Below are 15,028 nucleotides of genomic sequence, written 5' to 3' on the forward strand. Positions count from 1 at the left end.
ATGAGGTGAGGGGGGTGTGTTGGGTATATGAGGTGAGGGGGGTGGGTTGGGTATATGAGGTGAGGGGGGTGGGTTGGGTATATGAGGTGAGGGGGGTGGGTTGGGTATATGAGGTGAGGGGGGTGGGTTGGGTATATGAGGTGATTGGGGTGTGTTGGGTATATGAGGTGAGGGGGGTGGGTTGGGTATATGAGGTGATTGGGGTGGGTTGGGTATATGAGGTGAGGGGGGTGTGTTGGGTATATGAGGTGAGGGGGGTGGGTTGGGTATATGAGGTGATTGGGGTGGGTTGGGTATATGAGGTGAGGGGGGTGGGTTGGGTATATGAGGTGAGGGGGGTGGGTTGGGTATATGAGGTGATTGGGGTGTGTTGGGTATATGAGGTGAGGGGGGTGGGTTGGGTATATGAGGTGATTGGGGTGGGTTGGGTATATGAGGTGAGGGGGGTGGGTTGGGTATATGAGGTGAGGGGGGTGTGTTGGGTATATGAGGTGAGGGGGGTGTGTTGGGTATATGAGGTGAGGGGTGTGTGTTGGGTATATGAGGTGAGGGGGGTGGGTTGGGTATATGAGGTGATTGTGGTGGGTTGGGTATATGAGGTGAGGGGGGTGGGTTGGGTATATGAGGTGAGGGGGGTGGGTTGGGTATATGAGGTGAGGGGGGTGGGTTGGGTATATGAGGTGAGGGGGGTGTTGGGTATATGAGGTGAGGGGGGTGGGTTGGGTATATGAGGTGAGGGGGGTGGGTTGGGTATATGAGGTGAGGGGGGTGGGTTGGGTATATGAGGTGAGGGGGGTGGGTTGGGTATATGAGGTGAGGGGGGTGGGTTGGGTATATGAGGTGAGGGGGGTGGGTTGGGTATATGAGGTGAGGGGGGTGGGTTGGGTATATGAGGTGAGGGGGGTGGGTTGGGTATATGAGGTGAGGGGGGTGGGTTGGGTATATGAGGTGAGGGGGGTGTTGGGTATATGAGGTGAGGGGGGTGGGTTGGGTATATGAGGTGAGGGGGGTGGGTTGGGTATATGAGGTGAGGGGGGTGGGTTGGGTATATGAGGTGAGGGGTGGGTTGGGTATATGAGGTGAGGGGTGGGTTGGGTATATGAGGTGAGGGGGGTGTTGGGTATATGAGGTGAGGGGGGTGGGTTGGGTATATGAGGTGAGGGGGGTGGGTTGGGTATATGAGGTGAGGGGGGTGGGTTGGGTATATGAGGTGAGGGGGGTGGGTTGGGTATATGAGGTGAGGGGGGTGGGTTGGGTATATGAGGTGAGGGGGGTGGGTTGGGTATATGAGGTGAGGGGGGTGGGTTGGGTATATGAGGTGAGGGGGGTGGGTTGGGTATATGAGGTGATTGGGGTGTGTTGGGTATATGAGGTGAGGGGGGTGGGTTGGGTATATGAGGTGAGGGGGGTGGGTTGGGTATATGAGGTGAGGGGGGTGGGTTGGGTATATGAGGTGAGGGGGGTGGGTTGGGTATATGAGGTGAGGGGGGTGGGTTGGGTATATGAGGTGAGGGGGGTGGGTTGGGTATATGAGGTGAGGGGGGTGGGTTGGGTATATGAGGTGAGGGGGGTGGGTTGGGTATATGAGGTGATTGGGGTGGGTTGGGTATATGAGGTGATTGGGGTGGGTTGGGTATATGAGGTGATTGGGGTGTGTTGGGTATATGAGGTGATTGGGGTGTGTTGGGTATATGAGGTGATTGGGGTGTGTTGGGTATATGAGGTGATTGGGGTGTGTTGGGTATATGAGGTGATTGGGGTGTGTTGGGTATATGAGGTGATTGGGGTGGGTTGGGTATATGAGGTGAGGGGGGTGGGTTGGGTATATGAGGTGATTGGGGTGGGTTGGGTATATGAGGTGATTGGGGTGGGTTGGGTATATGAGGTGATTGGGGTGGGTTGGGTATATGAGGTGATTGGGGTGGGTTGGGTATATGAGGTGATTGGGGTGGGTTGGGTATATGAGGTGAGGGGGGTGGGTTGGGTATATGAGGTGAGGGGGGTGGGTTGGGTATATGAGGTGAGGGGGGTGGGTTGGGTATATGAGGTGAGGGGGGTGGGTTGGGTATATGAGGTGAGGGGGGGGGTTGGGTATATGAGGTGAGGGGGGTGGGTTGGGTATATGAGGTGAGGGGGGTGGGTTGGGTATATGAGGTGAGGGGGGTGGGTTGGGTATATGAGGTGAGGGGGGTGGGTTGGGTATATGAGGTGAGGGGGGTGGGTTGGGTATATGAGGTGATTGGGGTGGGTTGGGTATATGAGGTGATTGGGGTGGGTTGGGTATATGAGGTGATTGGGGTGTGTTGGGTATATGAGGTGATTGGGGTGTGTTGGGTATATGAGGTGATTGGGGTGTGTTGGGTATATGAGGTGATTGGGGTGTGTTGGGTATATGAGGTGATTGGGGTGTGTTGGGTATATGAGGTGATTGGGGTGGGTTGGGTATATGAGGTGAGGGGGGTGGGTTGGGTATATGAGGTGATTGGGGTGGGTTGGGTATATGAGGTGATTGGGGTGGGTTGGGTATATGAGGTGATTGGGGTGGGTTGGGTATATGAGGTGATTGGGGTGGGTTGGGTATATGAGGTGATTGGGGTGGGTTGGGTATATGAGGTGAGGGGGGTGGGTTGGGTATATGAGGTGAGGGGGGTGGGTTGGGTATATGAGGTGAGGGGGGTGGGTTGGGTATATGAGGTGAGGGGGGTGGGTTGGGTATATGAGGTGAGGGGGGGGGGTTGGGTATATGAGGTGAGGGGGGTGGGTTGGGTATATGAGGTGAGGGGGGTTGGTTGGGTATATGAGGTGAGGGGGGTGGGTTGGGTATATGAGGTGAGGGGGGTGGGTTGGGTATATGAGGTGATTGGGGTGGGTTGGGTATATGAGGTGATTGGGGTGGGTTGGGTATATGAGGTGATTGGGGTGTGTTGGGTATATGAGGTGATTGGGGTGTGTTGGGTATATGAGGTGATTGGGGTGTGTTGGGTATATGAGGTGATTGGGGTGTGTTGGGTATATGAGGTGATTGGGGTGTGTTGGGTATATGAGGTGATTGGGGTGGGTTGGGTATATGAGGTGAGGGAGGTGGGTTGGGTATATGAGGTGATTGGGGTGGGTTGGGTATATGAGGTGATTGGGGTGGGTTGGGTATATGAGGTGATTGGGGTGGGTTGGGTATATGAGGTGATTGGGGTGTGTTGGGTATATGAGGTGATTGGGGTGTGTTGGGTATATGAGGTGATTGGGGTGTGTTGGGTATATGAGGTGATTGGGGTGGGTTGGGTATATGAGGTGAAGGGGGTGGGTTGGGTATATGAGGTGAGGGGGGTGGGTTGGGTATATGAGGTGAGGGGGGTGGGTTGGGTATATGAGGTGAGGGGGGTGGGTTGGGTATATGAGGTGAGGGGGGTGGGTTGGGTATATGAGGTGAGGGGGGTGGGTTGGGTATATGAGGTGAGGGGGGTGGGTTGGGTATATGAGGTGATTGGGGTGGGTTGGGTATATGAGGTGATTGGGGTGGGTTGGGTATATGAGGTGATTGGGGTGTGTTGGGTATATGAGGTGATTGGGGTGTGTTGGGTATATGAGGTGATTGGGGTGTGTTGGGTATATGAGGTGATTGGGGTGTGTTGGGTATATGAGGTGAGGGGGGTGGGTTGGGTATATGAGGTGAGGGGGGTGGGTTGGGTATATGAGGTGAGGGGGTGGGTTGGGTATATGAGGTGAGGGGGGTGGGTTGGGTATATGAGGTGAGGGGGGTGGGTTGGGTATATGAGGTGAGGGGGGTGGGTTGGGTATATGAGGTGAGGGGGGTGGGTTGGGTATATGAGGTGAGGGGGGTGGGTTGGGTATATGAGGTGAGGGGGGTGGGTTGGGTATATGAGGTGATTGGGGAGGGTTGGGTATATGAGGTGAGGGGGGTGGGTTGGGTATATGAGGTGAGGGGGGTGGGTTGGGTATATGAGGTGATTGGGGTGTGTTGGGTATATGAGGTGAGGGGGGTGGGTTGGGTATATGAGGTGATTGGGGTGGGTTGGGTATATGAGGTGAGGGGGGTGGGTTGGGTATATGAGGTGAGGGGGGTGTGTTGGGTATATGAGGTGAGGGGGGTGTGTTGGGTATATGAGGTGAGGGGTGTGTGTTGGGTATATGAGGTGAGGGGGGTGGGTTGGGTATATGAGGTGATTGGGGTGGGTTGGGTATATGAGGTGAGGGGGGTGGGTTGGGTATATGAGGTGAGGGGGGTGGGTTGGGTATATGAGGTGATTGGGGTGTGTTGGGTATATGAGGTGAGGGGGGTGGGTTGGGTATATGAGGTGATTGGGGTGGGTTGGGTATATGAGGTGAGGGGGGTGTGTTGGGTATATGAGGTGAGGGGGGTGGGTTGGGTATATGAGGTGATTGGGGTGGGTTGGGTATATGAGGTGAGGGGGGTGGGTTGGGTATATGAGGTGAGGGGGGTGGGTTGGGTATATGAGGTGATTGGGGTGTGTTGGGTATATGAGGTGAGGGGGGTGGGTTGGGTATATGAGGTGATTGGGGTGGGTTGGGTATATGAGGTGAGGGGGGTGGGTTGGGTATATGAGGTGAGGGGGGTGTGTTGGGTATATGAGGTGAGGGGGGTGTGTTGGGTATATGAGGTGAGGGGTGTGTGTTGGGTATATGAGGTGAGGGGGGTGGGTTGGGTATATGAGGTGATTGGGGTGGGTTGGGTATATGAGGTGAGGGGGGTGGGTTGGGTATATGAGGTGAGGGGGGTGGGTTGGGTATATGAGGTGATTGGGGTGTGTTGGGTATATGAGGTGAGGGGGGTGGGTTGGGTATATGAGGTGATTGGGGTGGGTTGGGTATATGAGGTGAGGGGGGTGGGTTGGGTATATGAGGTGAGGGGGGTGGGTTGGGTATATGAGGTGAGGGGGGTGTGTTGGGTATATGAGGTGAGGGGGGTGGGTTGGGTATATGAGGTGATTGGGGTGGGTTGGGTATATGCGGTGATTGGGGTGGGTTGGGTATATGAGGTGAGGGGGGTGGGTTGGGTATATGAGGTGAGGGGGGTGGGTTGGGTATATGAGGTGAGGGGGGTGTGTTGGGTATATGAGGTGAGGGGGGTGGGTTGGGTATATGAGGTGATTGGGGTGGGTTGGGTATATGAGGTGAGGGGGGTGGGTTGGGTATATGAGGTGAGGGGGGTGTGTTGGGTATATGAGGTGAGGGGGGTGTGTTGGGTATATGAGGTGAGGGGTGTGTGTTGGGTATATGAGGTGAGGGGGGTGGGTTGGGTATATGAGGTGATTGGGGTGGGTTGGGTATATGAGGTGAGGGGGGTGGGTTGGGTATATGAGGTGAGGGGGGTGGGTTGGGTATATGAGGTGATTGGGGTGTGTTGGGTATATGAGGTGAGGGGGGTGGGTTGGGTATATGAGGTGATTGGGGTGGGTTGGGTATATGAGGTGAGGGGGGTGTGTTGGGTATATGAGGTGAGGGGGGTGGGTTGGGTATATGAGGTGATTGGGGTGGGTTGGGTATATGAGGTGAGGGGGGTGGGTTGGGTATATGAGGTGAGGGGGGTGGGTTGGGTATATGAGGTGATTGGGGTGTGTTGGGTATATGAGGTGAGGGGGGTGGGTTGGGTATATGAGGTGATTGGGGTGGGTTGGGTATATGAGGTGAGGGGGGTGGGTTGGGTATATGAGGTGAGGGGGGTGTGTTGGGTATATGAGGTGAGGGGGGTGTGTTGGGTATATGAGGTGAGGGGTGTGTGTTGGGTATATGAGGTGAGGGGGGTGGGTTGGGTATATGAGGTGATTGGGGTGGGTTGGGTATATGAGGTGAGGGGGGTGGGTTGGGTATATGAGGTGAGGGGGGTGGGTTGGGTATATGAGGTGATTGGGGTGTGTTGGGTATATGAGGTGAGGGGGGTGGGTTGGGTATATGAGGTGATTGGGGTGGGTTGGGTATATGAGGTGAGGGGGGTGGGTTGGGTATATGAGGTGAGGGGGGTGGGTTGGGTATATGAGGTGAGGGGGGTGTGTTGGGTATATGAGGTGAGGGGGGTGGGTTGGGTATATGAGGTGATTGGGGTGGGTTGGGTATATGCGGTGATTGGGGTGGGTTGGGTATATGAGGTGAGGGGGGTGGGTTGGGTATATGAGGTGAGGGGGGTGGGTTGGGTATATGAGGTGAGGGGGGTGTGTTGGGTATATGAGGTGAGGGGGGTGGGTTGGGTATATGAGGTGATTGGGGTGGGTTGGGTATATGAGGTGATTGGGGTGGGTTGGGTATATGAGGTGATTGGGGTGGGTTGGGTATATGAGGTGATTGGGGTGGGTTGGGTATATGAGGTGTGTGGGGTGATTGGGGTGGGTTAGGTATATGAGGTGATTGACCTGAGAACTACAACAAAGACAATAACTAAATGGAATGAAAGTTCTGTTCTGATTAAAATCAATGTGGGAAACTAGAGTTGGCAATCTAAACATTCTCATTTGGTTAGTCAGTTAGCTAGCTAGCTAATATTAGCATAAATAGCTAGCTACTTCTGTGCAAATTATGTTATTTTTTTTGCTGTAATCTAAAGAAACGCCTGGGAATGTGTTTATAGTTGAACTTTCTGTAAGTTTTCCTTAAAACTGCCAACTGAGCTGATACCCAGAGCACAGCAGAGCTAAGAGCACGTTGTGTGTTGTGCTCAAAACGGTCCGTGAGGAAACAGATACCATTTGGGTGAAAAAAAATGGAGATGCGATTAACTGCGCCCCCTAAAAAAACAAAAAAACAATGTACGGTGACATTTTTGTTTTGCTAAAGTTTACACGTTAATAACACGTTAACTTGGACAGGCCTTAATGTATAAATAATAATTTCTTTTTTACCTTGGCTCCTACCAGTTGTGACGTTGGACACATCATCATGCATGGACCCTGGGATCCCGGTGAACGGCGTGCGGTACGGCCATGACCTGGCCATCGGGTCCAAGGTGTCGTTCCAGTGTGACCAGGGATACCGGCTCAGTCATGAGGAACCGCTGGTCTGTGAGAAGACCCACTGGTGGAGTCATTCTCTGCCCACATGTGATGGTATGTTAGCCTCTATAACAGGGGGATTACAATCTGACCCTACAAGGTCCGGACAACTGCTGCTTTTCTGTTCTACCTAATCATTAATATCACCCACCTGGTGTCCCAGGTCTAAATCAGGCCCTGATCAGAGGGGAATCATCCACCTGGTGTCCCAGGTCTAAATCAGGCCCCGGTTAGAGGGGAATCACCCAACTGGTGTCCCAGGTCTAAATCAGGCCCCGGTTAGAGGGGAATCATCCACCTGGTGTCCCAGGTCTAAATCAGTCCCTGATGATAGGGGAATCACCCACTTGGTGTCCCAGGTCTAAATCAGTCCCTGATTAGAGGGGAATCACCCACCTGGTGTCCCAGGTCTAAGTCAGTCCCTGATTAGAGGGGAATCACCCGCCTGGTGTCCCAGGTCTAAATCAGTCCCTGATCACAGGGGAATCATCCACCTGGTGTCCCAGGTCTAAATCAGTCCCTGATCAGAGGGGATTCATCCACCTGGTGTCCCAGGTCTAAATCAGTCCCTGATTAGATGGGGTTCATCCACCTGGTGTCCCAGGTCTAAATCAGTCCCTGATTAGAGGGGAATCACCCGCCTGGTGTCCCAGGTCTAAATCAGTCCCGTATAAAAAACAGTGGAACTGGCTTCAAGGTCCAGATTGATGTGAGGGGCTATGTTATTTAAAGTGATGGTATGTTACTAAATAGATAATTAATCTTTATTTATCATATCAATTATGCATAGCCTTGTCCACTGCCCACATATGATGCTAAGATTTAGATTATAATATGTGTAATCTCTGGGTTTAGATCATAACGTGTGTAATCTAGTTTAAGATACACTGGTGTAATCTGTATTCACTTTAGCCAACACCCGTTTTAGCCAACTCCCGCTTTAGCCAACTCCCGCTTTAGCCAACTCCCGCTTTAGCCAACACCCGCTTTAGCCAACACCCGCTTTAGCCAACTCCCGCTTTAGCCAACTCCCACTTTAGCCAACACCCGTTTTAGCCAACTCCTGCTTTAGCCAACTCCTGCGTTAGCCAACTCCCGCGTTAGCCAACTCCCGCGTTAGCCAACACCCGTTTTAGCCAACTCCCGCTTTAGCCAACTCCCGCTTGAACCAACTCCCGCTTGAGCCAACTCCCGCTTTAGCCAACTCCCGCTTTAGCCAACTCCCGCTTTAGCCAACTCCCGCTTTAGCCAACTCCCGCTTTAGCCAACTCCCGCTTGAACCAACTCCCGCTTTAGCCAACTCCCGCTTTAGCCAACTCCCGCTTTAGCCAACTCCCGCTTTAGACAACTCCCGCTTTAGACAACTCCCGCTTTAGACAACTCCCGCTTTAGCCAACTCCCGCTTTAGCCAACTCCCGCTTTAGCCAACTTTGTCAGAATGGTTAGCTGAAGAACAGACAGATCTGGGAACAGGGTTCATATAATGGTATTCACACGGTTCAACTAACTCGTACCTTTTCACATGTGATGGTATATTACTAAAGAGAAAATAATATTTTTTGTTGTCGTCCCACTTCTTACATATTTGTGTTTATTGTATAGGATAGAGAAAGAGAAGAGAGTGTGCTGAAATAGCAGTGGGCTGTATTGGTACACAGCAGTTCAACTGGTAGACCACCCTAGCAGTGGGCTGTGTTCCAGAGACAGCAGTTCAACTGGTAGACCACCCTAGCAGTGGGCTGTGTTCCAGAGACAGCAGTTCAACTGGTAGACCACCCTAGCAGTGGGCTGTATTGGTACACAGCAGCTCAACTGGTAGACCACCCTAGCAGTGGGCTGTATTGGTACACAGCAGTTCAACTGGTAGACCACCCTAGCAGTGGTCTGTATTGGTACACAGCAGTTCAACATGGTAGACCACCCTAGCAGTGGTCTGTATTGGTACACAGCTGTTCAACTGGTAGACCACCCTAGCAGTGGTCTGTATTGGTACACAGCAGTTCAACTGGTAGACCACCCTAGCAGTGGTCTGTATTGGTACACAGCAGCTCAACTGGTAGACCACCCTAGCAGTGGTCTGTATTGGTACACAGCAGCTCAACTGGTAGACCACCCTAGCAGTGGTCTGTATTGGTACACAGCAGTTCAACTGGTAGACCACCCTAGCAGTGGTCTGTATTGTATCATCTCAATGAAGCTAGCCCGATCTCATCTGGATGTGTCATCTCAATGAAGCTAGCCTGGTCCCATCTGGATGTGTCATCTCAATGAAGCTAGCCCGATCTCATCTGGATGTGTCATCTCAATGAAGCTAGCCTTGTCCCATCTGGATGTGTCATCTCAATGAAGCTAGCCTGGGTCCCATCTGGATGTGTCATCTCAATGAAACTAGCCTGGTCCCATCTGGATGTGTCATCTCAATTAAACTAGCCTGGTCTCATCTGGATGTGTCATCTCAATGAAGCTAGCCCGGTCTTATCTGGATGTGTCATCTCAATGAAGCTAGCCTGGTCCCATCTGGGAGTGTCATCTCAATGAAGCTAGCCTGGTCCCATCTGGATGTGTCATCTCAATGAAGCTAGCCTGGTCCCATCTGGATGTGTCATCTCAATGAAGCTAGCCTGGTCCCATCTGGGAGTGTCATCTCAATGAAGCTAGCCTGGTCCCATCTGGATGTGTCATCTCAATGAAGCTAGCCTGGTCCCATCTGGATGTGTCATCTCAATGAAGCTAGCCTGGTCTCATCTGGATGTGTCATCTCAATGAAGCTAGCCTGGTCTCATCTGGATGTGTCATCTCAATGAAGCTAGCCCGATCTCATCTGGATGTGTCATCTCAATGAATCTAGCCTGGGCCCATCTGGATGTGTCATCTCAATGAAGCTAGCCTGGTCTCATCTGGATGTGTCATCTCAATGAAGCTAGCCTGGTCCCATCTGGGTGTGTCATCTCAATGAAGCTAGCCTGGTCCCATCTGCATGTGTCATCTCAATGAAGCTAGCCTGGTCTCATCTGGAGGTGTCATCTCAATGAATCTAGCCTGGGTCCCATCTGGAAGTGTCATCTCAATGAAGCTAGCCTGGTCCCATCTGGGTGTGTCATCTCAATGAAGCTAGCCTGGTCCCATCTGAGTGTGTCATCTCAATGAAGCTAGCCTGGTCCCATCTGGATGTGTCATCTCAATGAAGCTAGCCTGGTCCCATCTGGATGTGTCATCTCAATGAATCTAGCCCGGTCCCATCTGGATGTGTCATCTCAATGAAACTAGCCTGGTCCCATCTGGATGTGTCATCTCAATGAATCTAGCCCGGTCCCATCTGAATGTGTCATCTCAATGAAACTAGCCTGGTCCCATCTGGATGTGTCATCTCAATGAAACTAGCCTGGTCCCATCTGGATGTGTCATCTCAATGAAACTAGCCTGGTCCCATCTGGATGTGTCATCTCAATGAAACTAGCCTGGTCCCATCTGGATGTGTCATCTCAATGAATCTAGCCTGGGTCCCATCTGGATGTGTCATCTCAATGAAACTAGCCTGGTCCCATCTGGATGTGTCATCTCAATGAATCTAGCCTGGGTCCCATCTGGATGTGTCATCTCAATGAATCTAGCCTGGTCCCATCTCGATGTGCACCAGCCAACTCCTCTCTGCTGTGTTTGTTCCTTTGAATGCCAAACACGTAACCTTCTCTCCAGCTTGGCACGACAACCATATTCAAACCAATCTGCTGCATATACAGATCTGGGCGCAGGGTTTACGGACATTTATACGGTTCACCCAACACCTACTGGACAGGGATTCAATTTTAATGTCACATCCTAACAGTATTCCCGCTGATGCTATACTTGTGTCCTTGAATAAATAAACAATCACTTTTGTTGTCCCGAAATACACCAAGGAACTTTTAAATATTCCAGTGGCGTATTTGGTAGATGGTCCCAGTCACCACACCTGTTACAGGGACGATGTACTAGAGAGAAAGTGTGGGAGGAGATTGGCAGGGGGTAGAGTCATAGGGCTTGATGTACTAACACATGCTATACTGTACTGTAGTGTGATACTGTATTATCTATAAGGCCCGCTACACTTTACATCAAATAATACATGATATAGAGACAGAGTCCTCCAGTCACTCACCTCTCTACTGGGACAATACAATAGACATGGTTAGGAGGTAGGATGGTAGGGGGTTAGGAGGTAGGATGGTAGGGTTTAGGGTGTAGGATGGTAGGATGGTAGGGTTTACCATCCTACCATCCTACCTCCTAAAGCCCCTTACCATCCTACCTCCAAACCCCTTACCATCCTACCTCCTGCCCCTTACCATCCTACCTCCTAACCCCCTACCATCCTACCATCCTACCATCCTACCTCCTAACCCCTTTACCATCCTACCTCCTAACCCCTTACCATCCTACCTCCTAATCCCCTACCATCCTACCTCCTAACCCCTTACCATCCTACCTCCTAACCCTTTACCATCCTACCTCCTAACCTTACCATCCTACCTCCTAACCTTACCATCCTACCTCCTAAGCCCCTTACCATCCTACCTCCTAACCCCCTACCATCCTACCTCCTAACCCCCTACCATCCTACCTCCTAACCCCCTACCAATCCTACCACCCTACCTCCTAACCCCCTACCATCCTACCTCCTAACCTTACCATTCTACCTCTTAACACCCTACCATCCTACACCCTAAACCCTACCATCCTACCTCCTAACCCCCTACCATCCTATCATTCTACCATCCTAAACCCTTAGAGAGTGTAGAGGGTAAAGGTAGATGTTGTTACTGAGGGTGGACACATGGAGACAGTAGGGGAGATGTTGTTACTGAGGGTGGACACATGGAGACAGTAGGGGAGATGTTGTTACTGAGGGTGGACACATGGAGACAGTAGGGGAGATGTTGTTACTGAGGGTGAACACATGGAGACAGTAGGGGAGATGTTGTTACTGAGGGTGACCACATGGAGACAGTAGGGGAGATGTTGTTACTGAGGGTGGACACATGGAGACAGTAGGGGAGATGTTGTTACTGAGGGTGACCACATGGAGACAGTAGGGGAGATGTTGTTACTGAGGGTGGACACATGGAGACAGTAGGGGAGATGTTGTTACTGAGGGTGGACACATGGAGACAGTAGGGGAGATGTTGTTACTGAGGGTGGACACATGGAGACAGTAGGGGAGATGATGTTACTGAGGGTGGACACATGGAGACAGTAGGGGAGATGTTGTTACTGAGGCTGGACACATGGAGACAGTAGGAGAGATGTTGTTACTGAGGGTGGAGAGTGTAGAGAGGGTAAGGGTAGATGTTGTTACTGAGGGTGGACACATGGAGACAGTAGGGGAGATGTTGTTACTGAGGGTGGACACATGGAGACAGTAGGAGAGATGTTGTTACTGAGGGTGGACACATGGAGACAGTAGGGTAGATGTTGTTACTGAGGGTGGACACATGGAGACAGTAGGGGAGATGTTGTTACTGAGGGTGGACACATGGAGACAGTAGGAGAGATGTTGTTACTGAGGGTGGACACATGGAGACAGTAGGAGAGATGTTGCTACTGAGTGTGGAGACATATTCTAGTGTACTAGTGGAATCTCTCTAACATCCCTCTACAGCTTCACATCAAGGCATCCAGTACAGTCCTACTGCCTGAGTCCAGGTGTGTCAGACACAAACCCACAAGCCTTGCCAAGTAGCACTAGGCTCATGTCTTATTAATGACTTTATGTAAGTTCGGCTCATGAATTAAATATTTGATATAATTTTGGGAGGTAGGGTTTGATTTCAGTGTCGTTCGCCTGGAGAGACTCGGCGTGTATGGCAAATGGCACCCTTATTCCTTTACCTATAGTGCACTACTTTTGACCAGGACCCATAGGGGGTAGTGCACTTACCATTTGGGATAGAGCTGAGGCCTCTAGGGTAGTGACTACAGCTGTACAGCTCCAGGCATCATTATCATCCTCCAAAAACACTGTCTGGCATTCATTGGCATTCATTACTTAGAAAACATGTACTCCAGCCACCAAGTTCAACTTCAAATATTATCCTGCCAGATGATGTGTTTCTGGAGGGCGTCTGCATAATGCTAGCAGCCGGGCCGGGTTTACAAGAACAAAAAACTAAAAAAACATATTAAAAAAAATAATATTTTAAATTGTCATATTTGCCAAGTATTGTCCTTTTAAAGAACATATGACCTTTTATAATGATAACAATACAATGACAGCCAGTAGAAAGTTGGTGGCTGGTGAACAACGGGCTAATTAATCTGGATAAACTTTCAACAGGCTCTGACATTTAACACCGTGGCCCAGTCGCCATTGAGAGGGGACTGTATCTCATTAACTTTGCTGTGGTAAGATAAAGAGCTCAGCTGTAGATGAAGGCAATTAGGAAGACATGCAAAATGTGTAGCTCATTTTGAAGAGCATGTTGCTTACAACACCAAGGGTTGTGGGTTTGATTCCTGTTGACCAACCAGACAAAAGTAGGTTTGATTCCTGTTGACCAGCCATACAAAAGTGGGTTTGATTCCTGTTGACCAACCATACAAAAGTGGGTTTGATTCCTGTTGACCAACCATACAAAAGTGGGTTTGATTCCTGTTGACCAACCATACAAAAGTGGGTTTGATTCATGTTGACTAAGCCATACAAAAGTAGGTTTGATTCCTGTTGACCAACCATACAAAAGTGGGTTTGATTCCTGTTGACCAACCATACAAAAAAAAATTGGGATAAAAGTGTTCGCTAATTTACATATATTATAGATGATGTATGTCAATAGTGGAGCGTGAGGAGGATCACAACATTAAGTTGACTAGTATTATCATTAGCAACGTGTATTAGCATCAGGCTAGCATTAGCATTGTATATTAGCGTCATGCTAGCATTAGCATTGCGTATTAGCATCAGGCTAGCATTAGCATAATGTATTAACACCAGGCTAGCATTAGCATTGTGTATTAGCATCATGCTAGCATTAGCATTGTGTATTAGCATCAGGCTAGCACTAGCATTGTGTATTAGCATCAGGCTAGCATTAGCATTGTCTATTAGCATAATTGTCTCTCGTCATTCTCCAGCATCGTGTGGTGGGGACGTGGGAGGACCTGGTGGTATCATTCTGTCTCCTGGATATCCAGAACTCTACCCTAACTCTCTAAACTGCACCTGGACGGTGGAGGTCGGACATGGGAAAGGTAGGAAAGTAAAGAATATCCGGTTCATTACTCAAAGCCCTTTTTTTATACAAATGGACCTACAGAACTATGACAAGTGTGACTGTGTTATGTGTATGCCTCTATAAAAACATACTTTTATTTAACTAGGCAAGTCAGTTTTAACAACAAATTCTTATTTACAATGACGGCCTAAGAACAGTAGGTTAACTGCCGTGTTCAGGGGCATAACGACAGATTTTTAACTTGTCAGCTCGGGGATTCGATCGAGCAACCATTCCGTTACTGGCCCAACGCTCTAACCATGAGGGTACCTGCTCTAACCACTAGGCTACCTGCCTCCCCTCCTCTAACCACTAGGCTACCTGCCTCCCCTCCTCTAACCACTAGGCTACCTTCCTCCCTCCTCTAACCACTAGGCTACCCTGCCTCCCTCCTCTAACCACTAGGCTACCTGCCTCCCCCCTCTAACCACTAGGCTACCTGCCTCCCTCCTCTAACCACTAGGCTACCTTCCTCCCTCCTCTAACCACTAGGCTACCCTGCCTCCCTCCTCTAACCACTAGGCTACCTGCCTCCCCTCCTCTAACCACTAGGCTACCTTCCTCCCTCCTCTAACCACTAGGCTACCCTGCCTCCCTCCTCTAACCACTAGGCTACCTGCCTCCCCCCTCTAACCACTAGGCTACCTGCCTCCCTCCTCTAACCACTAGGCTACCTGCCTCCCTCCTCTAACCACTAGGCTACCTTCCTCCCTCCTCTAACCACTAGGCTACCTTCCTCCCTCCTCTAACCACTAGGCT

At 50.7% G+C, this 15,028-nt stretch overlaps 2 protein-coding genes across 2 annotated transcripts in view; both read left to right on the plus strand.

Annotated features, from left to right (window-relative positions):
* LOC139572868 (CUB and sushi domain-containing protein 3-like) overlaps positions 1-15,028 on the plus strand; it is a 1,528,140-nt gene that overhangs the window by 464,363 nt on the left and 1,048,749 nt on the right. The window lies entirely within an intron of this gene.
* LOC139572232 (CUB and sushi domain-containing protein 3-like) overlaps positions 6,911-15,028 on the plus strand; it is a 19,945-nt gene continuing 11,827 nt past the window's right edge. Inside the window, exons 1-2 of the mRNA XM_071394884.1 lie at positions 6,911-7,073; positions 14,130-14,246. Of these exons, the coding sequence (XP_071250985.1) occupies positions 6,911-7,073; positions 14,130-14,246 (280 nt within the window). The remainder of the gene's footprint in view (positions 7,074-14,129; positions 14,247-15,028) is intronic.

The sequence above is a fragment of the Salvelinus alpinus genome, chromosome 4 (genome assembly GCF_045679555.1).
Source record: "Salvelinus alpinus chromosome 4, SLU_Salpinus.1, whole genome shotgun sequence".
NCBI classification, from domain to species: domain Eukaryota; kingdom Metazoa; phylum Chordata; class Actinopteri; order Salmoniformes; family Salmonidae; genus Salvelinus; species Salvelinus alpinus.